Source organism: Canis lupus, chromosome 23, assembly GCF_048164855.1.
Source record: "Canis lupus baileyi chromosome 23, mCanLup2.hap1, whole genome shotgun sequence".
Lineage (NCBI taxonomy): Eukaryota > Metazoa > Chordata > Mammalia > Carnivora > Canidae > Canis > Canis lupus.
In genome coordinates this window covers 17,352,697-17,376,254 of record NC_132860.1, presented here as the reverse complement: position 1 = coordinate 17,376,254, position 23,558 = coordinate 17,352,697, and the positions used below count along the sequence as shown (strand labels likewise).

Here is a 23,558-nt window from a genome sequence, read left to right as displayed (position 1 = left end):
GCTGGAAGCAGCCTATACAAACCCAAAACTGTCTATACTTAGACTTTTATGTGAAAGAAAAATAAATTTCTATACTGTTGTAGACCTTTATGTTAGATCTCTACACAGCCAAACCTCTATCCAAATAGAGTGCTCTCTATAATAATAGAAAAGGACCTGAACTATGGCAGTGACTGTAGGAACAGACAGAAAAAGAAGAATATGAGAAAAAATTAAGGAGAAAAATAAAATACTTTAAAGTGAAAATGAAGGGGAAAAGGAAAAGTGTGGCAAGTTTTTGATTTGGGTGAATGACCAAGAAGAAAAGGTTTGGAAGAGCCAGGGATGTTTACTTGCCGATGCTGAATTTCCAATTCCTGTAAGACATTTAGGTGGATTTTTTTTCTACAGGCAGTTCCACCTCCTACTCCCTACCTACATACTCTTGCTAGTATCCCCTTGATGTCTGTGGCTGTCCAAAACCTCTTGATGATTATAAGTTTAGTAGATTATAAGTTTAGTAGATGTGAGCCTTTTATTTTCTTTTAAAGATTTTATTTACTTGAGAGAGTGCGCATGCGAGAGAGAGAGAGAGAGAGAGAGAGAGAGAGAGAGAGAGAGAGGAGGAGCGGGGGAGGGACTGAGGAAGGGGGAGAAGCAGGCTCCTCTCTGAGCAGGGAGCCGGACATGCGGCTCAATGGGTGAGGGGGAACAACACTCTGGGATAATGACCTGAGAGCCTAAGGCAGATGCTTAACCAACTGAGCCACACAGTACCCCAGATGTCAGCCTTTTAAATGAATTTTCCATTCCTCTGCTAGTGAAACTGATCATGCTTAACAAAATTATAAATTCCTTAAGAACAAAGCCAGTATCTACTCCCTCAACCCGACCACTCAATAGACACTTGACTGAATGGCTTAACAGAAGCCATTTGGCACTTCATTTATGAAAGGTTGCTAATCTTTCTCTAAAGGAGAAGAGTCTAGCTTTCCCTATTCCTATTAATAGAACCTGTAAAAGGGAACCTTCAGTATCTGGCTTGTTTTTTTTTTTGTAGAATGATGCCCAGCATATAATAGCCAATAAACATTTCTTGAATAAACAAAGAATAGTATATTTACCTGAGGATTCCCCAATTTCAACAGAGGATTGTGCACAGTGTAAGAACATGAGCCTTGAACTTACAAAACAAAACTAAAAGCAGGATTCAGAGACTGATGCCACCAGTTCCAGCTATATAACCCTAAGCAAATTACTTAATGTCTCCAAGTCTCAGTAACTTCACCTACCTTATGTAGTTGTTGAGAGAAATTAATGAAAAATAAAGTTTGGCATATGGTATTTGATAAATGGCAGCCATACTAATGGAAACTATGCATCCCATCTTCTAAACAATTATAAAAGGCCAAAGAATGTTATCATATAATATCCTGAAACATATTGTGGTAACTTTATCAAATGCTATAGTGTTTTCAAATATCCTTCATGCTTCTACAACCATATTTCTCAAACACACAATCTGAACAATAGCAGTCAAAGAAAATTTGGGAGAGGCAGAAGGGTAATACAGTTGTGTTTTTAAAAGCCTTTAGTTTTACACCATCTTAAATCAATCTTTATTGTTGTTCCCTCTCAATTCTTTCATCCTTTAAAAAAAATGAGTTTTATTAATCTAATCCTGTGTGAATCTTGGTTTACTCAGACTAAAATTATTTGGTAAAACATCTGTCTCAAAAGAAAAGTAACATTCTTTTCAAATTCCATACAACTGCGTGGGACAATTATATAAAGCATTTGTAAAATTCACTCCAGTCCCAACTGCTACTTTCCATTGCAAATTAATTTTCATACTATTATTTTCCAAGCTTGTTCTGACACTTGATTTCTTTCTCTAAATGTAGCTAGACTTAGTTTAAATTGGAAAAAACAAAGCACATATTTTTACCTACAAGCAAATGTCATTAAGTAGAAACAGATTTTTTTCACTTAAAAACTGACCCAAAATGTTATTTTCTTTAAATAAGAATCTTCAAGTTTTTAAGTCTATATCTTAAATAAAGTATAACAATAGAATATTGGGTTGAAGGAGAAAACATATTGAGATGTCAAGTTCCCAAACAAATTAACTGTTTTCTTCAAATCATGGTGCTAATTTTGTAAATTAATAAAATATACAAAAAACTACAGCATATCAAAGAAAAAGAAGTCATCTACAGAATGGTCTCATCAATGGAAGATGGGCCTTTCCAAGGAAGATACAAATTCTTTCTCCTAACTCAATCTATTAGGGAAATCATTAAAAAGAAAGCTCTACAAATCCATCTACTTGGTAAGTACCAAGTAAATAATTATTCACCCCTTTAGGTAAAGTTGTCTGCTAAAATAATAAAAGGATCTCTGCTGAAAGGATTTTTTTCCAGTTTCAAAGACCTGTCTATTCATAGACTATTGGGATTTATTTAGACCATGCCCTCAAAAACTCTTCAGTCTAAATAAATCAAATACAGAAGACAAGACCTGGTAATTTTCAGAATTCAAATTACTGACTTTATTTTTTTTAAGATTTTATTTATTTATTCATGAGACACAGAGAGAGAGAGAGAGAGAGAGAGGAACAGAGACACATGCAGAGGGAGAAGCAGGCTCCATGCAGGGAGCCTGATGTGGGACTCCATCCTGGGTCCCCCTTCCTGGGCTGAAAACGGCTAAACCGCTGAGCCACACAGGCTGCCCAAATTACTGATTTTAAATATGTTTACGATATGATAAAGGCCAAAGACAAGTTGCAATCTATAACATTCAGAGACAGAATCTGAATTAGGTATAATATTTAACATCCCTGCTCCAGGTCCTTAGCATTTTCACCTTCATGAAGTTATGCAGTTTACTATGTTGCTGCTTAAACCATAAATCTTATTAAGTGATTTTTTTCTAATTAAAATCCTCCTGAAGGAAATGGGAGTATAAATTAACACAATCTTTCTGGAAGAGAATTGAGCAATGCACCTCAAAACTGTTTTTGGGGGCAGCCCGGGTGGCTCAGTAGTTTAGTGCTGCCTTCAGCCCAGGGCCTGATGCTGGAAACCCAGGATTGAGTCCCACATCGGGCTCCCTGCATGGAGCCTGCTTCTCCCTCTGCCTGTGTCTCTGCCTCTCTCTGTGTGTGTCTCTCATGAATAAATAAATAAAATCTTTTTAAAAAAAAACTGTTTTGAGGTTGTTGTTTTTTTAATGTTCTTTTGGCTTTCAAGAATGGCTGGAACCAAAAGTTTAAATGCTGTTTCCAAAGCTCTGTCTCTCTCTCTCTCTTCATGTTTTGGCTATCTTTGACTCCATTCAATATTCAGCCAGACTCTCAACACAGTAGGAAAATGAACATTGGCAGCCCCAGCTAAGTCAAAGTATCCCACCTTAGTCATCCTTGTAGAAAGAGAGTATCTTGTTCCTTCCAGAAGAAAAGATTCAGGGATGGCTCTAATTAGCCCAGTTTAAGATAGAGGGTGGGAGTAACTAGTACTAGCATTTTCCCTGGGACTACAGGAAAGAGAAGGCTGCTTCCCAAAGGAAAGAATGTTGAACAAAAAATTAACATATGTCCATACAGAAATACATATCCTTTGATCCAGCAATTCCACTTCTAGAAATTAAAACTTACACTATTAAAAAAAAAAAAAAAAAACTTACACTATTATTATGTGCCAAATTTTAAAATTTTATTTAATATCAATTAGCATATGGTATATTATTAGTTTCAAAGGTAGAATTTAATGATTCATCAGTTGCATATAATACCCAGTGCTAAAAAAAAAAAAAAAAATTCAAGTGCCCTCCTTAATGCCTGTCACTCAGTTACCCCAACCCCCTACCCTCCTCCCCTCCAGCGACCTTCAGTTTGTTTCTGATACTTAAGAGTCTCTTATGGGGACACCTGGGTGGCTCAGTGGCTAAGCATCTGCCTTTGGCTCAGGTAGTGATCCTGGGGTCTGGAGATGGAGTCCCACATCAGGGTCCCTGCAGGGAGCCTGCTTCTCCCTCTATGTCTCTGCCTCTCTCTGTGTGTCTCTCATGAATAAATAAAGTCTTTTAAAAGAAATTTTTTAAAAAAGAATCTCTTAGGGATCCCTGGGTGGCGCAGTGGTTTGGCGCCTGCCTTTGGCCTAGGGCGCGATCCTGGAGACCCGGGATCGAATCCCACGTCGGGCTCCCGGTGCATGGAGCCTGCTTCTCCCTCTGCCTGTGTCTCTGCCTCTCTCTCTCTCTGTGACTATCATAAATAAATAAAAATTAAAAAAAAAAAAAAAAAGAATCTCTTATGTTTGTCTCTCTCTGATTTTATCTTATTTTATTTTTCCCTCCCTTCCCCTATGTTCATCTGTTCTGTTTCTTAAATTCCACATTTGAGTAAAACCATATTGTCTTTCTCTGGCTACCCTCTAGTACCATCCATCTATTAGGGTTTCTCTAATACCCTCTAGTTCCACCCATCTCATTGCAAATTATAAGATTTCATTTTTTTGATGGCTGAGCAATATTCCTCTGGTATATATACCACGTCTTAATCCATTCATCTGTTGATGGACATCTAGGCTCTTTCCATAGTCTGGCTAATGCAGACATCGCTGCTATAAACAGGGGTGCAGGTGCTCCTTCAAATCACTATTTGTATCCTTTGGATAAATACCTGGTAGTACAGTTGCTGGGCCCTAGGGTAGTTCTATTTTCAACTTTTTGAGGAACCTCCATATTTTCTTCTAGAGTGGTCATACCAGTTTGCATTCCCACCAACAGTGTAAGAAGGTTCCCCTTCCTCCACATCTTTGCTAACATCTGTTGTTTCCTGACTTGTTAATTTTAGCCAATCTGACTGGTGTGAGGTGCTATCTCACTATGGTTTTGATCTGTATTTCCTTTTTTTTTTTTTAAGATTTTATTTATTTATTCATGAGAGACAAAGAGAGAGAGAGGCAGAGACACAGGCAGAGGGAGAAACAGGCTCCATGCAGGGAACCCGAGGTGGAACTCGACCCCGGGACTCCAGGATCACACCCTGGGCCAAAGGCAGGTGCTAAACCGCTGAGCCACCCAGGGATCCCCCTGATCTGTATTTCCATGATGTCAAGTGATATTGAGCATTTTTTCATGTGGTGTGCCAGACAATTTTTAAATAATTTACAAGAATTAGGGATCCCTGGGTGGCGCAGTGGTTTGGCACCTGCCTTTGGCCCAGGGGGCAATCCTGGAGACCCGGGATCGAGTCCCACGTCAGGCTCCGGGTGCATGGAGCCTGCTTCTCCCTCTGCCTATGTCTCTGCCCCTCTCTCTCTCTCTCTCTCTATGTGTGTGTGACTATCATAAATTAAAAAATTAAAAAATTAAAGAATAAAAGAATTAATTCATTGGGCAGCCCCGGTGGCTCACCAATTTAACGTCGCCTTCGGCCTGGAGGGTGATCCTGGAGACTTGGGATCACGTCCCACATCGCGCTCCCTGCATGGAGCCTGTTTCTCGCTCTGCCTGTGTCTCTGCCTCTCTCTCTCTCTCTCATGAATAAATAAATAAACTCCTTAAGAAATAAAAGAAAATAAAAATACAGCAGGGGCACCTGTCAGTTTGTCAAGTGTCAGACTCTTTATCTTAGCATCATGAGTTCAGGTCTCACATTGGGTTCCACACTGGAAGTGGAGCCTACTTACAAAAAACAAAAAACAAAAACAAACAAAAAAAACCCACACAGACTGCATAATTCATAAATGAATAGATTTATAATTTGTTTTATAATAAGTAAAATAAAAATTATAATATATGGCATAGGGAAAAATATAATATTTATATTAATAGTAACATTTGTATGGTGACAGATGGTAACTAGACTTTCAGTGGAAATCATTTTATAGTATATGAAAACATCAAATCAGTATGATGTATCAGACACTAATGGGATATTGTATATCAATTATACTTCAATTTAAAAAAGAAAAAAAAAGGGGGGGCAGCCCCGGTGGCACAGGGGTTTAGTGCCGCCTGCAGCCCAGGGTGTGATCCTAGGGACCCAGGATCAAGTCCCACATCATGCTCCTTGCATGAAGCCTGCTTCTCCCTCTGCCTGTGTCTCAGCCTCTCTCTCTCTGTGTGTCTCTCATGAATAAATAAATAAAATCTTAAAAAAAAAAAAAAGGAAAAGAAAAAAAAGGGCAGCCCAGGTGGCTCAGTGGTTTAGCACTGCCTTCGGCCCAGGGCATGATCCTGGAGTCCAAGGATCGAGTCCCACATCAGGCTCCCTGCATGGAGCCTGCTTCTCCCTCTGCCTGTGTCTCTGCCTCTCTCTCTGTGTGTCTCTCATGAATAAATAAATAAGAATCTTTAAAAAAATGATAATAATAATGAAAAAAAAAGAAATCACGCTGGAAAAAATGATACTTATAAATGCACACAAAAATCTCAAGAAAACCATCCGTTAAAATGTCAGTAGTATACCACTTCACATTCTCTTACTCTATCTCTCAAATAAATAAATAAAATCTTTATTAAAAAAAAAACAAAAATAGGAGATCCCTGGGTGGCTCAGCGGTTTGGCACCCGCCTTTGGCCCAGGGCGCGATCCTGGAGTCCCGGGATCGAGTCCCACGTCGGGCTCCTGGCATGGAGCCTGCTTCTCCCTCTGCCTGTGTCTCTGCCTCTCTCTCTCTCTCTATCATGAATAAATAAATAAAATATTAAAAAAAAAAAAAACAGGGCTCCTGGGTGGCTCAGTCAGTTAAGCGACTGCCTTTGGATCAGGTCATGATCCGAGAGTCCTAGGATCCAGTTCCAAGTCAGGCTCCCTGCTCAGTGAGGAGTCTGCTTCTCTGCCCCTTCCCTGGCTCATGTGCTCTCTCGCACACTCTCTCTCTCAAATAAATATTTATTTTAAAAATATCAATAGTATACCACTTCACACCCAGTAGGATGGCTAAAATCAGACAGATAACAAGAGTAGCAATTGCAAAGTCAAAGAAACCATATTGATTCTTTAAAGAGAATACCAAGTAGTTCACCATAGCTGAGGGTTACTTATGTGCCATTAGCTACTCACAAAATTTCCTTAAATCTTCAAATAATTTCTTCAATAGCTTCAAACCTCATGATCGACAAACACAAATAACTCTTGGCAAAATGGTGATTTCATCACACCATTTCTCTAAAATTGCCCAATAAAAATAAACAATCCCAGGGTGCTTAGGTCAGTCGGTTAAGCATTTGCATTCAGCTCAGGTCATGATCCCAGAGTCCTGGGATCAAGCCCCATGTGGGGCTCTCTGCTCAGTGGGAAATCTGCTTCTCCCTCTCCCTCTGTCTGCCGCTCCCCTTGTTTGTGTGCATACTCTGTGTATGTGTGTGTGTGTGTGTGTGTGTGTATGTGTGTGTCAAATAAATAAATAAAATATTTTAAAAAATAAACAATCCCTAGTGAGCCTCACATAACATGTGACCAGGAGACAACTGGTCTACAGGAGAGACCAGTTTTGCTGTTTTGATTGGATTTTTTTTAACCAGATGCTTTGGTAACTAATTACTGTTTAATCATTAGTAAAAAAAAAAAAAAAAAAAAACAGACTCATCACACAAGGGAGTAAAAAGAAAGTGACAGGAGATCCTTAACGCTCCCTCGACAACATTCTCATAGCTGCCTGTTGACCCCAGCACCCAGCCATGGCTTGCCCCCTGGATCAGGCCATTGGCCTCCTTGTGGCCATCTACCACCCACAAGAACTCAGGCAGGGAAGGTGACAAGAACATCCTGACCAAGAAGGAGCTGAAGGAGCTGACCCAGAAAGAATTCCCCACTGGCCTGAAGCTGCAGGATGCTGACATTGCAAAGGTGATGGGTGACCTGGACCAGAACAAGGATCAAGCGGTGAAGTTTCAAGAATATATCACCTTCCTGGGGGCCATTATGTTAATCTACAATAACTTCAGGGGCTGAAATATATCAGGAAGGCAGAGATACTCTCTGCCCCACCTAAGTCAAATCCAGCAGTGGGTAATTGTACAAAATATCTTATTGTTTAAAAAAAAAGGGAGGGAGCCTGCTTCTCCCTCTGCCTATGTCTCTGACTCTCTCTCTCTCTCTCTGTCTCTCATTAATAAATAAATAAAATATCTTAAAAAAAAAAAAAAAAGAAGTGACAGGATAGCTTTTAGAAAACATTATTTCAGGGATCCCTGGGTGGCGCAGCGGTTTAGCGCCTGCCTTTGGCCCAGGGCGCGATCCTGGAGACCCGGGATCGAATCCCATGTTGGGCTCCCGGTGCGTGGAGCCTGCTTCTCCCTCTGCCTGTGTCTCTGCCTCTCTCTCTCTCTCTCTCTCTGTGACTATCATAAATAAGTAAAAAATTTAAAAAAATATATTATAAAAAGAAAACATTATTTCAGTTTAACTGTACAAATTAAATCAGTCCAGCTTTAGATGTTTGGGAACTTAAACTACTGTTTTTTAAAAACTACTTCAACTAACATTCATGCTTACTGAGTAATAAAAATGGTATCATTATTTGCTCAGATTAAAATCAAACAGAAAAGATGACAAAGCATTAATTAAAAACAAATATGAACACATGTTCTACAGAACTTATTTTTCTTTTAGAAATAATAGAAAATGTGACGCTTGTTTTTAGCTACACTTTGAGTTGTACATGAATGTTATGACCATGTTTCTAGGTAACATCAAAGTTTTGTCAATGCTGAAATCGTGGGTGGAAAACAGGTATAAATAAAAGATGTCGGGATCCCTAGGTGGCTCAGTGATTTAGCACCTGCCTTCGGCCCAGGGCGTGATCCTGGAGTCCTGGGATTGAATCCTGCATCAGGCTCCCTGCATGGAGCCTGCTTCTCCTTCTGCCGGTGTCTCAGCCCCTCTGTGTGTCTGTGTGTGTCTCTCATGAATAAATAAAATATTTTTAAAAAAAGAAAGAGAATTGAAAGTGAGAAGAAAAAAAACAGGAAAGAAACAAAACTCGAAAATAGTCCCTCTTCTACATGGCCACATAACTAATGAAAAACCAGTGGTTCTATTACCCTCTAGGAGAATAGGTCCTGAGGAAAACTAAATATCTCTCCTAAACTCTCCAACCCTTCTTCTATGCCTTCTTTTATTTTCTACTCTTCTAGCAATAAATTTCCCAAAACTCAGTCCTTGGTCCTCTATACTTCCACTCTATACCAACTTTCTGGTGGTATTCAGTGTGATAGCTCTATTCTAATGACTCTCAAATCTTAGTGCCCAGCCCCTATCTGTCCCTCTTTCTGAAGTGTCCATTTGGATGGCTATTAAAGTAAATAAAACCCCATCATCTTACAAGACCACAAAGACAAATAAATGTTAAGAGTAAAATATTTTCTATCACAAGTATCCCAGACTTTCATGTTTGGAATTTTTGACATCACCTCTGACTCCTCTTTCCACTTCTCAGAAGCCAGGGGAGTCAGGTCATAGTGAGCTTCTAAAAAGAAATAAAATAAATAGGACTCTGTGAGGCATATACAGCATATGACCTAGGACATGCATTTATCAAACTGGCTTTGGCCTCCCACAACTCTACGATAATGTTCTAAAGTCACTATCCTTATTATCAAGTCCATGAGCCTATTTGCCATAGACTGTTTGTGTCCCTCAAAATTCATATATTGAAATCTAATCCTCAAAAAAAAAAAAAAAAAAAAAAAAAGAAATCTAATCCTCAATGTGCTAGCATTTGGAGGTAGAGCCAAAGTGAAGGTATTTGGAGGTGACTACATAGTAAGGATTCTGAATGAGATTAATGCCCTTATAAAACAGGCCCCAGAGACTTCCTTGCCCCTTCCACCATGTGAGGACATGATGGAAAGACCATTCTCTATAAGCCAGGAAGCCAGCCCTCACAAGATCTGAATCAGCTTGGGCCTTGATCGTGGACTTCACAACCTCCAGAACTGAGAGAAATAAATGTTTGTTGTTTAAGCCACTCAGTTTATGGTAATTTGTTACAGCAACCCAAATAGACTAAGACACTATTGTTAGTCCTCATTATACATGACATCTTCAGAGTTTTTGACATTCATCATTTCCTCCTCCTCAAAATTCTCTACATGCAAGGTTTCCATGATATCACATTATCTTGGTTCTCTTGCAATACCTCTGACCACTCCTGGCTATTACTGCTCTACCTACCCCTTAAATATTGAATTTTCCCTGGGCTCAATTCTTAGGCCCCTCCTTTTCATTCTATATACACTTCCTCAACAATCTCATTTTTTTCTTTATATCTAACAATCAGTTGAATATTGGTAATTGTCAAATTAAATCTCTAATTTTCACTTCTCTTATCTCCTGACCCATACATCTAGACACCTAAATGACATCTCTACCTTGATTATAGGCAAGCACCTTTAATCTCCATATCCAAAACTAAGCTCAGCATTTATTTCCTACATCCAAACTTATTTGTTCTTCTGAATTCCCTATTTACATTCATAGAATCAATACTCAATTAACTAGGGAAGAAACTTTGTTACCCTCAACAACTCTTCCTCCTTATCCCTCCTTTATCCCATTTCATTATTAAATTTGCTAATTTGAGCTTTTAAATTTCTCTAGATTCCACACTTTCCATTCTCACTGTAAAAGCTCCTGAGTTTGCTCACCTTGGTCTTTCTCCCTCCAGTCCATTGCCATTTGGGTCACACTTCTATGCTGTTTCTTGCTTTTCAAGACCCCCCCCATTTTTTTTCTTTTTTCTTTTTTTTATGATTTTATGTATTTGACAGAGAATGTGTACACGCGCAAGTAGGGGGAGGGGCAGAGGCAGAGGGAAAAGCAAGTTCCCCACTGAACAAGGGAGCCCAACACGGAACTCAATCCCAGGACCCCGAGATCATGATCCCAGAACCCCAAAATCACGACCTGAGCCAAAGGCAGACACTTCACCAAATGAGCCACCCAGGTGCCGAAGACCCCCATTTTTTAATAGATCCCACTGTCTACAGAGTTAAGGCTAAATTCCATAGCCTGATATACATAACTTTTCATAATCTTATCTGATATATATAACTTTTCATAATCTTATCTGAACCCACTCTAGCAAAATTCACTTCAATTCTCATCTACAGTATATTTTTTGCCATTCCTGGAACCATTCACATATTTACATGTTCTTCTATCTGTCTTTAATCTCCTTTACCCTCTTTTCCACATGGCAGTGCTTATTCATCTTAAATAACTTGGCTTAAACATCACCTCTCATAAGAAGTTTTCACTTTCTTTCACAGTAAAGTGAATCCATCTTCTTCATTTATCATTATTTATTTCAAGATTGTCTCCAGGGCAGCCCTGTTGGCTCAGCGGTTTAGCGCGCCGCCTGCAGCCCAGGGCGTGATCCTGGGGACCCGGGATCGAGTCCCACGTCAGGCTCTCTGCATGGAGCCTGCTTCTCCTTCTGCCTGTGTCTCTGCCTCTCTCTCTCTCTCTGTGTCTCTATGAATAAATAAATAAAAAAATCTTAAAAAAAAAAAAGATTCAAGATTGTCTCCATTAATGGCTAAGGTAGGGACAGCATCTTACATTTATTCATTTGTTTTTGTTCTAGCACTTAGCATGATGCCTGAAAAGCAATAAATACTTGTCAAATCAACGAATCCCAAATGGTTCTTGACAGCTAGCAATAAACAGCAACCAAAAAATCTCAACTACTGTACTTCAATACAGAATGGGAAAAGAGAAGGAACCCAGGCTGAGTATGAATTACAATGGTTCAATAATAATGAATTATCAGGGCACCTGAATGACTCAGTGGTTGAGCATCTGCTGTCAGCTCCAGGTATGATCCCGGGGTCCTGGGATCAAGTCCCGTAGCGGACTCCCCACAGGGAGCCTGCTTCTTCCTTTGCCTATGTCTCTGCCTCTGTCTCTCATGAATAAATAAATCTTTAAATAATAATAATAATAATGAATTGTCAATTTTTATTTTTTTAAGATTCTATTTATTTATTCATAGAGACAGAAAGAGAGAGAGAGAGAGAGAGAGAAAGAAAGAAGAAAGAAAGAAAGAAAGAAAGAAAGAAAGAAAGAAAGAAAGAAAGAAGAAAGAAAGAAAGAAAGAAAAAGAAAGAGAGGCAGAGACACAGGTGGAGGGAGAAGCAGGCTCCACGCAGGGAGCCCAATGTGGGACTCGATCCGGGTCTCCAGGATCACACCCCCGGCAGCAGGCGGCACTAAACCGCTACACCACCAGGGCTGCCCATGAATTATCAATTTTTATAATGTCTCAAACTATATTTCAGGTAATGTCCATTAGGTTTACCTCTTAGCTTATTTCACTCATACTGCCTCAACAAATACCTAAGTACTGCAAATTTTTCTCTAATATACTTACACGGGTTCAAACGAAAGAATACAAGAATTTCAAGTGATTAAGATACTTGACTAAAGGTTAAATACTATCTAGATAAATGGATTAAACTCTAAATGTATTAATAGACAGCAAAAAAACAAAAAGAGGGCTACCTAGGCTGGTTCAGTCAGTAGAGCATGCGACACTTGACCTCAAGGTCATGAGTTCAAGCTCCACATTGGCTGTGGAGCCAACTTAAAAAAAATAAAAAATCGGGGCGCCTGGGTGGCTCAGTGGTTGAGCGCCTGCCTTTGGCCCAGGGCGGGATCCTGGGTCCTGGGATCGAGTCCCGCATCAGGCTCCTCGCCTAGAGCCTGCTTCTCCCTCTGCCTCTCTCTCTCTCTCTCTCTCTCTCTCTCTCTCTCTCTCTGTGTCTCTTGGGAATAAATAAATGCAATTTTTAAAAATAAATAAATAAATAAATAAATAAATAAATAAATAAATAAATAAATAAATAAAGATATTCAAGTAAAAAAAAGTAAAAGGGATGCCTGGGTGGCTCAGCAATTGAGCATCTGCCTTTGGCTCAGGGCATGATTCCAGGGCCCTGGGATCGAGTCCCACATCAGGTTTCCTGCATGGAGCCTGCTTTTCCCTCTGCCTATGTCTCCTATGTCTCTGCCTCTCTCCCTGTCTCTCATGAATTAAAAAAAAAAAAAAAAAAGATAAAAGTAAAGTCATAGAAGGGATTTAACCCATGTAGTCATTATCAATTTTTCTTGGACAAATCTCAGTAAAAGTAGAAGAAAGTAAAAACAAAAAGAAAAATGAAAATAGTTGGCAGGCTGGGTGGCTCAGTCAGTTAAGGGGTTAAGTATCCGCCTTCAACTCAGGTCATGATCCTAGAGTCCCAGGAAGGAGCCCTGATCAGCGGGGAACCTGCTTCTCCTTTTTCCTCTTCCCCTCCCTCTCTTCTGCTCATGCTCACTCTCACACGCTTGCTTGCTTGCTTGCTTGCTTGCTTGTTCTCTCTCTCTCTCACTCTCTCTCAAATAAATAAATAAAATCTTTAAAAAGGGACACCTGGGTGACTCAGTGCCTGAGCATCTGCCTTTGGCTCAGGGTGTGATCCTCTCTCTCTCTCTCAAATAAATAAATAAAATCTTTAAAATATTTTAATATTAAAAAAAAGAATTCGCTAAATAACCTCATCTCTTAAAAACAATTGATATTTCTAATTTCCTAAATAGTATGCATAGTCATATGCAACTTTCAAATTATCAAAATCAAACTGTCATAAAAATCAGTGGTTTTCCAGGTATGTTCTCCTCAGCATGACAGTGTATTATTATAAGAACACAAAACTGGAAACACATGGGATCCCTGGGTGGCGCAGCAATTTAGCACCTGCCTTTGGCCCAGGGCATGATCCTGGAGACCCGGGATCGAATCCCACGTCGGGCTCCCGGTGCATGGAGCCTGCTTCTCCCTCTGCCTATGTCTCTGCCTCTCTCTCTCTCTCTCTCTCTGTGACTATCATAAATAAATAAAAATTAAAAAAAAAAAAACTTAAAAGAAAAACTGGAAACACATTAAATATCCAAAAATAAAGTTAAATGATAAAGTTAAATTGATATACCTATAAAATGTAATAATTCACCCACTGAGGCTCATGATGTTTTCCTGAAATTTTATACAATAATTTTTCCTATGTCATTAAGGAAACATTAAGGAAAAAGTAAGAATACTATGAATATCTTTTTATCTCATAGCTTATTTATTTATTATTTTAAGTAGGCTCCACATCCAATGTGGGGCTTGAACTCATGACCCTGATATCAAGAGTCACATATTCTACTGACAGAGCCAATCAGGCACTCCTATCTTATAGCTTCTCTAAATTAAGTTTTTTATTTTGAGATCATTGTAAAAAATAATTCCATTTCTCTTTACCTAGTTTCTGCCAATGGTAATATCTTGTAAAATCATAGTACAATATCAACACCAAGATTAATACAATATTAATACAATCTACTTTTTATTTTTTTTTTTAGATTTTATTTACTTATTCATGAGGGACACAGAGAGAGGCAGAGACATAGGCAGAGGGAGAAGCAGGCTCCTCACAGGGAGCCTGATGTGGGACTTGACCCCCGACCCAGGATCATGTCCTGTGACTAACGTAGACACTTACCACTGAGCCACCCAGACATCCTACAATCTACTTTCTTATTCAGAATCCCCCAATTTTAACTCTATTTATTCAGATGTGTGTGTGTGTTTATTTACTTCTAGGCAATTTATCACAAATGTAGGTTCATGTATCCACCACCTAGTCAAGATACAAAATAGTTCTATCACCATAAAAATTTCTCGATATTCTTTTATAACCACACTTTCTTATTGCTTTTTATATTTTCAGCAATCGTGTATTCTTTCAACACATCTTTATTAAACATCTACTATATGCCCAGCACTCTTCTTTGTATACAATTCAAATAGTATGGATTATTTTCTCCAGTTTGTAAAGGCAATTTTTCAAAAGACAAGGATTTTTGTCTTTCAATCCAATTTTAACATAAATATATGAAAAAAATTCAACTGAAAAGTATTACTAATTGAAAAGATAGTTTAGGAACAAATATAAAGTACACTGATTAATTCCAGGAATACTGTGGTATTCAGCATCATATTATCATAATCTGATTAGCTTTTAGAGAGATTTAGGTAATAAAATCATACTTTCAAAGAAAGCTTTATAATAAAAATTTACAGAATCAACTAGGTTTATTCTTCACTTACAATTCAAAGTACACAGATTCAGTGGATTTTCTTCCAATAAATTTTTACAGAGGGCTTTACATAAAAAGGACTAACTCAAAGGCTACAACTGAAGATATAAAAGTATTCAAATATCTAAAAAATTATCCCAAAGTAAAACATCTGTTCTTCAAAAGATACTGTTAAGAAAACGAAAAGGAAAAATCACAGATTTAAAGGAATTATTTGCAAACCACCTAATAAAGACTTGCATTTGAAATGTATCACACTCAAGTGTGAAGCCCAAGATGGGGCTTGTACTCACAACCCTGACATCAAGATCTGAGCTGAGCCTGCCTTTGGCCCAGGGCATGATCCTGGAGTCCTGGGTTTGAGTCCAGCATCAGGCTCCCTGAATGGAGCCGGCATCTCCGCCTCTCTGCTTCTCTCTCTCTCTCTCTCTCTCTGCTTCTCTCTCTTGCCTGTGCACGCACGTGAGAATAAGAAATAAAATCTTAAAAAAAAAAAAAAAAAAAAGACCTGAGCTGAGATCAAGAGTCCTATGCTTGGGGTACCTGGGTAGCTCTATCAATTGAGTGACCAACTCTTAGTTCCCGCTCAGGACACGATCTCAGGGTCATGGGATCAAGCCCACTCGGTGGGGCATCTGCTTCCCCTCTCCCTCTCCCTCTACCCCTTCCCCTGTGTGTGCTTTTTCTTTCTCTCTCTCAAATAAAAAAATCTTTTTTTTTTTAAAGAGTGAGATGCTTAACTGATGGAGCCACCCCAGTAGCTCTGTATTTGAAATTTTTTTTAAAAACACCTTAATAATAATAAGCTAAACAATCTTATAGAAAAGAACAAAAATTTGATGAGACTTTATTAAAAATATTCAAGTGCAGTTAAGTATATGAAAAGGTCATTAATATCATTAGTAACCAAGAAGATACAAATCAAAATCATAAGAGATACCGTTACATATCCACTAGAATGGCTAAAAAAAATAAAATATTTTTTAAAAGAAGGCAAATTTATTACATACAAATTATACTCCAATAAATGTGACTAAAGAAAATTATCCCAAGTAAAAAAGTTATAACAAAATCATACATTTTTACTATATAGATTGTATGATTTATAAAAGCTTTTGGATTTTGTTACTTAAAAAAATAATCTTCTGGGCACCCCGGGTGGCTCAGCGGTTTAGCACCGCCTTCAGCCCAGAGTGTGATCTTGGGGACCAGGGATCGAGTCCCACGTCGGGCTCCCCACATGAATGAATGAATGAATGAATGAATAAAAATAAATAAATAGCGGGGCAGCCCGGTGGCTCAGTGGTTTAGCGCCACCTTCAGCCCAGGGCCTGATCCTGGAGACCCCGGATCGAGTCCCACATCGGGCTTCCTGTGTGGAGTCTGCTTCTCCCTCTGCCTGTGTCTCTGCATCTCTCTCTCTGTGTCTCTCATGAATAAATAAATAAAATCTTAAAAAATTTAAAATAAATAAATAAATAAATAAATAAATAAATAAATAAATAAATAGGGATCCCTGGGTAGCACAGCGGTTTACCACCTGCCTTTGGCCTGGGGTGCGATCTTAGAGACCCGGGATCGAATCCCAAGTCAGGCTCCCGGTGCATGGAGCCTGCTTCTCCCTCTGCCTATGTCTCTGCCTCTCTCTCTCTCTGTGTGTGTGACTATCATAAATAAATAAAAAAAATTTTAAATAAATAAATAAATAAATAAATAAATAAAGTCTTTTAAAGAATAATAATAATTAATAATAATAATCTTCCCTGGGATACCTAACTGGCTTTAGTCAGTAAAGCATACAACTCTTGATCTTGGAGTTGTGAGTTCAAGCTTCACGTGTGGAGTAGAGTTATTAAAAAAATAAAAAGTCACCTGTGTGGCTTAGTCAATTAGGTATCTGATTTTTTTTTTTTAAGATTTTATTCATTTATTCATGAGAGACACAGAGAGAGAGGCAGAGATACAGGCAGAGGGTGAAGCCCTTATTTCAGCTTAGATCATGATCTCAGCATTGTGAGATGGAGCCCTCCATCGGGCTCAAACACTGGGTATGGAATCTACTTAGGATTCGATCTCTTCCTCACCCCTTTGCCCCCCCCCCACAAATAATAAATAATAATAAAATAATCTTCCCTTCCCCTGCTGTGGGATGGTGCGTAGTCATGTCAGCCTTGGGTGGAGTGGGAGTTGTAAGAGCCCAAGTGAACCAAGAAAGGAGTCCATGTGGGAAGGATAATTCAAACATGTTCAGCCCAAGCACTGAAAGGAAGGTGTCAACACAGAGGGGCAACCTGGCATGGCACACTGGTGTGAACAGAATGAAGAGGATGTCTTCACATTAAAGCAGTACAGGGACGCCTGAGTGGCTCAGCGGTTGAGCGTCTGCCTTTGGCTCAGGGCATGATCCCGCGGTCCCAGAATCGAGTCCCACATCAGGCTCCCTGCATGGAACCTGCTTCTCCCTCTGCCTGTGTCTCTGCCTCTGTGTGTGTGTGTGTGTGTGTGTGTCTCTCATGAATAAATAAATAAATAAAACCTCTGCCTCTGCCTGGCTCGCTCTCTCGTCTTTCATGAATAACTAAAATCGTAAATAAATAAATAAATAAATAAATAAATAAAGCGGCCCAATGTGGAGCATCAGAGCCTTAAGTGGGGTGAGAAGTATATCTACAAACAGTAAGAAAGCTAACATGGGGAGTCAGAGTCAGAGCAGTTGAAGAAAGTATCCTTTCTGTATTGGGACATCCTGGTATGTGCTGTTAGATTCTGAAAGGGGCAGGGGCATGGGAGGGATAGAATGAAGAAGTAACAGAAGGAAAAAAGGCATCAAGGAAAGGAGGGGGTGGTAGCAAATATGAAAGTTTGGTTAAATACAGGAAGATTGAACAAATATGTAAATATATTAAGGATAATGGAAGCCAGATTTCTATCAGAGGAGAGTATTACAAATATGAAAAGAACTGGAGTGTTGTACTGAAATCGGAGATACTAACACTAATATTCACACAAACTCATCCTTTTAAATATGTACAGATAAATAAATACAGATGTGTGTTTGTGTGTGTGTGTACACATACATCTATGTATTCCCCCACTTTATCCATTAAAAGGGTCTGGGAGAATTAACAACCCAACAGCAACAAACATACTAGCACTGAGATTGTACCTTCAAAATGTCATTCTCGGGAAGCCTAGGTAGCTCAGCAGTTGAGCATCTGCCTCCAGCTCAGGTCATGATCCCGCCGTCCCGAGATCGAGTCCCACATCGAGCTCCTTGAGCGGAGGCTGCTTCTCCCTCTGCCTATGTCTCTGCCTCTCTCTGTGTCTCTCATGAATAAATAAATAAAATCTTTAAAAAAAAAAATGTCATTCTCCACCAAAAGGATCCAGCCTCCCAAGGAAACAGGGGTCCAGAGAAATAACCAACTGCAGGACTAAGAAGGTAGAGTACAGAATAAATCTGTGCTAAAAAGTAAAGACATGCTAAAAGAATGATGGAGGCGTGTCAAAAAGACATAAAAGCCAGCCTATGGGGATCCCTGGGTGGCTCAGCGGTTTAGCGCCTGCCTTTGGCCCAGGGCGAGATCCTGGAGTCCTGGGATCGAGTCCCGGGTCCGCGGCGGGCTCCTGGCGTGGAGCCTGCTTCCCCCTCCTCCTGTGCCTCTGCCTCTCTCTCTCTCTATGTCTATCATGAATAAGTAAATAAATAAATCTTTATTTTTTTAAATAAATCTTTAAAAAAAAAAAAAAAGCCAGCCTAATGGGCTCTCATTAGCCAAAGAGGAACAATCTAAACATCAAAATAAATAGTAACAATATAATCCACTAAAAAAACATTCATACAAATAGAAATACAGGAATACATTAGTCAGATGAGGAAAAAGATATTATCATAGTTTCAAAGCACTCCACACAAAATTATTTATCTACAGATACATACTAACTTTACAGCGAGGAACACTAGCAGGCATTGCTTACATCAAGTAATCAAAATGAAAATCACCAATAGATAAATTGAAATTGTGTACCAACTGACAGGCTGTATCACTTTTGTGATATTTCACCCAAGTACATAACCTGTACAGATAATCCCAAATTGAGGGGCATTCTACAAAATAACTACCCTGTAGTCTTCCCAAGTGTCAAGGTTATGAAAGTCAAAAGAAGATGGAGGAATTGTTCCAGAATGAAGAAGACTACAGAGAGAAGACAAGTAAAAGCAACAAAGCAACATGTAATTCTGAATAGGGTCCTTTTACCAGCAGTAAGATTAATGGTTAATGTTGATTAACAATCAACAAAGCCTGAACCAGTCGAAAACTAGACGGAGTACTGTTATCAATACAAATTTCCTGATTTTGATAATTGTATTGTGATTAAGTAAGAGAATATCCTTGTTTGTAAAAAAAAAAATGCATACTAAAGTATTCTGAGATAATAGGGCATCAGGTCAGCATCTTCCTCTCAAATGGTTCAGGAGAAAAAGTTCTTTGTACTTCATTTGCAAGTTTTCTGCAAGTTTGTGATTGTTTCAGTTTCAAGAAAAAAAAAAAAAAAACCAAGGGGCGCCTGGGTGGCTCAGTAGTTGAGCATCTGCCTTCAGCTCAGGTCCTGATCCCAGAGTCCTGGGATGGAGTCTCCCATGGCGAGCCTCTCAGGGAGCCTATTTCTCTCTCTGCCTATGTCTCTGCCCCTCTCTGTGTCTCTCATGAATAGATAAATAAGATTTATATTTTGTAAAGATGTTATTAAAAAAATAAAATAAAATAAAGATTTTATTTATTTATTCATGAGAGACACAGAGTGAGAGAGAGAGGCTGAGACACAGGCAGAGGGAGAAGCAGGCTCCATGCAGGGAGCTCATGTGGGACTCAATCCCAGGACCCCAGGATCACTCCCTGGGCCGAAGGCAGGCGCTAAACCGCTGAGCCACCCAGGGATCCCCCAATAAAATCTTTTATAAAAAGAAAAGAAAAGAAAGTTGGTAAAAATGAAACAATATTAAAAATAAACTGTGTTTCTTCATATTGTTAATCTTGGTAAGAGACACCAGACTATGCAAAATTACTAGGAAAAAGGAAAATGTTGGAGCCAGAAGATACTTTAAATACAGCCCAAGCCCTTCTCTTAACAATACCTCAATCAGGTTGTGAGTAACGAAAGATTAAAATATATAAAAGGTTCTCACTAAAGGAAGTTATTGGAAGAGTCATAGTGAAAGGGAAAGGGACAGTTGAGCAACAGTGGGTAAAATAATGACATCCTGACACTACAAATGGCTGTAACCATCGGCAAAACAAAATCTCAGCATCTCCTCGGAAAGATGAAGGAACTATCTGCTGCTATCTAAAATTCCTTACAAATGTGCAACCCAGCACGGCAACCCGGGTGGCTCAGCGGTTTAGCGCCGCCTTTGGCCTGGGGCGTGATCCTGGAGTCCCGGGATCGAGTCCCACGTCGATCCCACGTCGGGCTCCCAGCATGGAGCCTGCTTCACCCTCTGCGTGTGTCTGTGCCTCTCTGTCTCTGTATGTGTGTGTCTCTCATGAATAAATAAATAAAATTTAAAAAAAAAAATGTGCAACGGGAATTACCCTGAAACATTTGTGCTTTTTCCCAGTTCAATTTATTACATTATGCTCGGCTATACAGTCATATAAAGGAATGCAAGTACAAAATTAAACGTGCACGAACCCTGAATTTTCTTAATTTGCAGAAGTCCTTGACGAAACTGAAATACAATGTATTCGACAAGCTGTTCCTTATGAATAAAGTTCTGTGATGAATTAAAATAATGAAAACACACGTTAAACACGGCGTGTCACCTATACCCAAAAGAGCCTTTTTGGGCAGCCCGGGTGGCTCAGAGGTTTAGCGCCTGCCTTCAGCCCAGGGCGTGATCCTGGAGAACGGGAATCGAGTCCCGCATCGGGCTCCCTGCATGGAGCCTGCTTCTCCCTCTGCCTGTGTCTCTGCCTCTCTCTCATGAGTAAATAAAGAAAATCATAAATAAATAAATAAATAAATAAATCTTTAAAAAAAAAACCTTTTTAATCCAAAAAAAAATTTTTTTTAATCCACACATTAACGTGCAACAAGACTTTCAGCGATCGGCTGACTGTCCTTACTTAAAAGATAGTGTTCAGACACTGAAACGACTGTCCTATCCGTCCTGAAAGAACAGGGAGCATTTCCTAGAAATGTTTAAGAGTACAAGGATCCTGTCCCCCTCCCCGGTACCACGCGTTCACGGCGGGGGGGCGGGGGGAGGGGGGACCAGGCAGACCCCCAACAACGCAGGGGTGAGGTAGCACCGGACGGTCGCCGCGTTTCCTTTTAGGAGAGGACAGGCGCCTGCGTCCCTCGTCGCTCACTCAGGATGCAGGGCACAAGTTCATCCCTGAGGAACTTAGCACAGTCGGCTCCCGCGCCCCCAGCCCTGCAGTCCCGGCCCAATCCCGCCGGCCTCCGGGCGCTGCCCCGGGTACCGGCCTCCTCCAGGGCGAGGGTCGCGGCACCCAGACACGCCCCCAGCTGCGCCGGCCGGGCCGCCCCAGGCCCCCGCCGACGTTGATTCCTCCCCTCCCCCTCCCCCTCCCCCTCCCCGTCCCCCTCCCCTCCCCCTCCCCTCGTGTCGCTCCCTCACGCCCACCGCGAGGCTCAGCCCAGCCGAGAAGGCCGGACCCCGACGGCCAGCTCCGCCGCCGCCCGGCCCGGCCCGGCCCTCCCCGCCTCCCGGCCGCGACGCCCAGCCCCGCAGAGCCCACTGGCCGGCGGCCGGGGAGGACGGGGGGGCGGTGGGGGGGAGGCGGGGGCGGGGAGGCCTGGGGGCGGCGCCCGCCCCACACCCTTACCTGGCTTCTCGTGGTCGTAGCCTACTACGATGAAGTAGTCGGCCAGCCGGGCCATGGCCGCCGCCGCCGCGCCCGGGAAGCGGGTGCCCGTAGCCGCCCTCGCCGCCGCCGCCCGCCGTGCCCGGGAGGGCTCAGCATTTTCCCTGCAGCAGCAGCAGCGGCAGCGGGGGCCCTTCAGCCATGTTTGACAACCGAGGCGCGCTGTGCGCCTGCGCCGCGCGGAGCGCCCGCTCCTCCCCCGCCCCCACCCGCGCGGACTGGCGAGCCCGAGGCGGGCGGCGAGCCCACCCCGCAGCCGCGAGGCGCGCGGGGCTGCTGGACGCGGGGAGCGGGCGGCCGGGGCTGTTCCCGCCACCGCAGCCGCTGCGGGCGGGGCTCGCTAGGACGCGTGGCTGCCCCTTCGTGCCCCACCTCCCCCTCCCCTGTTTTTTCCAAAGCGGGGAGCCCTTCCTTCCGCTTTCTTTATTCTTTCTTTCTGGATCTGGGAAGAAAAGACGGGGATGGTTGAGGGGTCTCCTGGAAAGTTTGCTTCTTCCCCTCCCCTCCCCCCCTCCCGCCTCTACTCCCCTCTCAAAGACAAGATTCCCCCGCCCTCGACTGGAGCATGGAATTTGCACTGCCAGGGCTTTTGCTGCACGTTTCCTGTTTATGTTGTGCAGATGGGAATTTTAGGAACATGCCACCGAACACGCGGGGGAGGGAGAGGCTTTTGCGCAATCTTGAGGCGCCTTGGGCTTCAGTGCTGGGTGGGCCGGGGGCGGTTGACCTGGGCTTCCCCCGGAGTGCCTGGGGAAGGGGGGCAGGATTCCACCAAAGAACGCGGCATCCCCGGGATCCTCCTAAACTGGCCGGAACCAACGCAGGGAGGAGACTGTCTCCCAGGGGAGCCCCTCCCGTCTACGTTTTCACTCCTTGCAGCGGTCCCGGGGCTCTTGTAGCCACAGCAGGTGATGACTTACAACTTCCCTACACAAGCACAAAAATAAAATGAATTCGTGGGTCTCATCATCCAATCTGGGAATTATCTAGGTCACTTTATTTTTTTCAGCTCACATTGATCATTTTGAATTTGTCTGCTGAGACACACACACACACACACACACACCCCGTGTTTTGTCATCTGTTAGTATTGGGGGAAGTTTTAGTAGTAGGATAGGTTACAGGTGGTAGCCTGAAGTTTTGGGGATCACCATCATTTGCCAATGTGATCATCTTCGTGGTTGCCATTGCTACTCATTAACTGAGGACTTGACCCTTTTACCATTTATATCTAAGAGCTCTAAACAGTGCCTGGTATAAAGATGCATAAATACTTTTGATGACTGGAATGTACAGTTTCTCCAACTACCAACAGGAAGTTGCAATAGCTTGAACTCTGAACAGAGAGTCCAGAGAGTTGGAGTTTCAACTTCTGAAAGTTTAATTGATCAGTTCCTCTTTCCGTGCCATACTTGCTTCATCTACAAATTGAGAGGGCTTGGCTACACTAGAAGAACTGAAATTCCCAGGAAGGAATACCTTAACTCTAGGAATTTGCTTGCAAATAGCTTGTGTGTGGCCAAACTGAATCAGCCTAGTTACAAGGG

The 23,558-nt window shown here is 41.5% G+C and overlaps 1 protein-coding gene and 1 pseudogene across 3 annotated transcripts in view; one reads left to right on the top strand and one right to left on the bottom strand.

Annotated features, from left to right (window-relative positions):
- Nucleotides 1-22,174, bottom strand: part of SBF2 (SET binding factor 2) — a 453,884-nt gene extending 431,710 nt beyond the window's left edge. For all 3 annotated transcript variants that reach the window (XM_072794105.1, XM_072794106.1, XM_072794107.1), the window contains exon 1: nucleotides 21,973-22,174. In XM_072794105.1, the coding sequence (XP_072650206.1) occupies nucleotides 21,973-22,027 (55 nt within the window). In that variant the 5' untranslated portion in view covers nucleotides 22,028-22,174. The remainder of the gene's footprint in view (nucleotides 1-21,972) is intronic.
- LOC140614801 (protein S100-A6 pseudogene) lies at nucleotides 7,672-11,509 on the top strand (annotated as a pseudogene).
- Nucleotides 22,175-23,558: the final 1,384 nt, after the last annotated feature.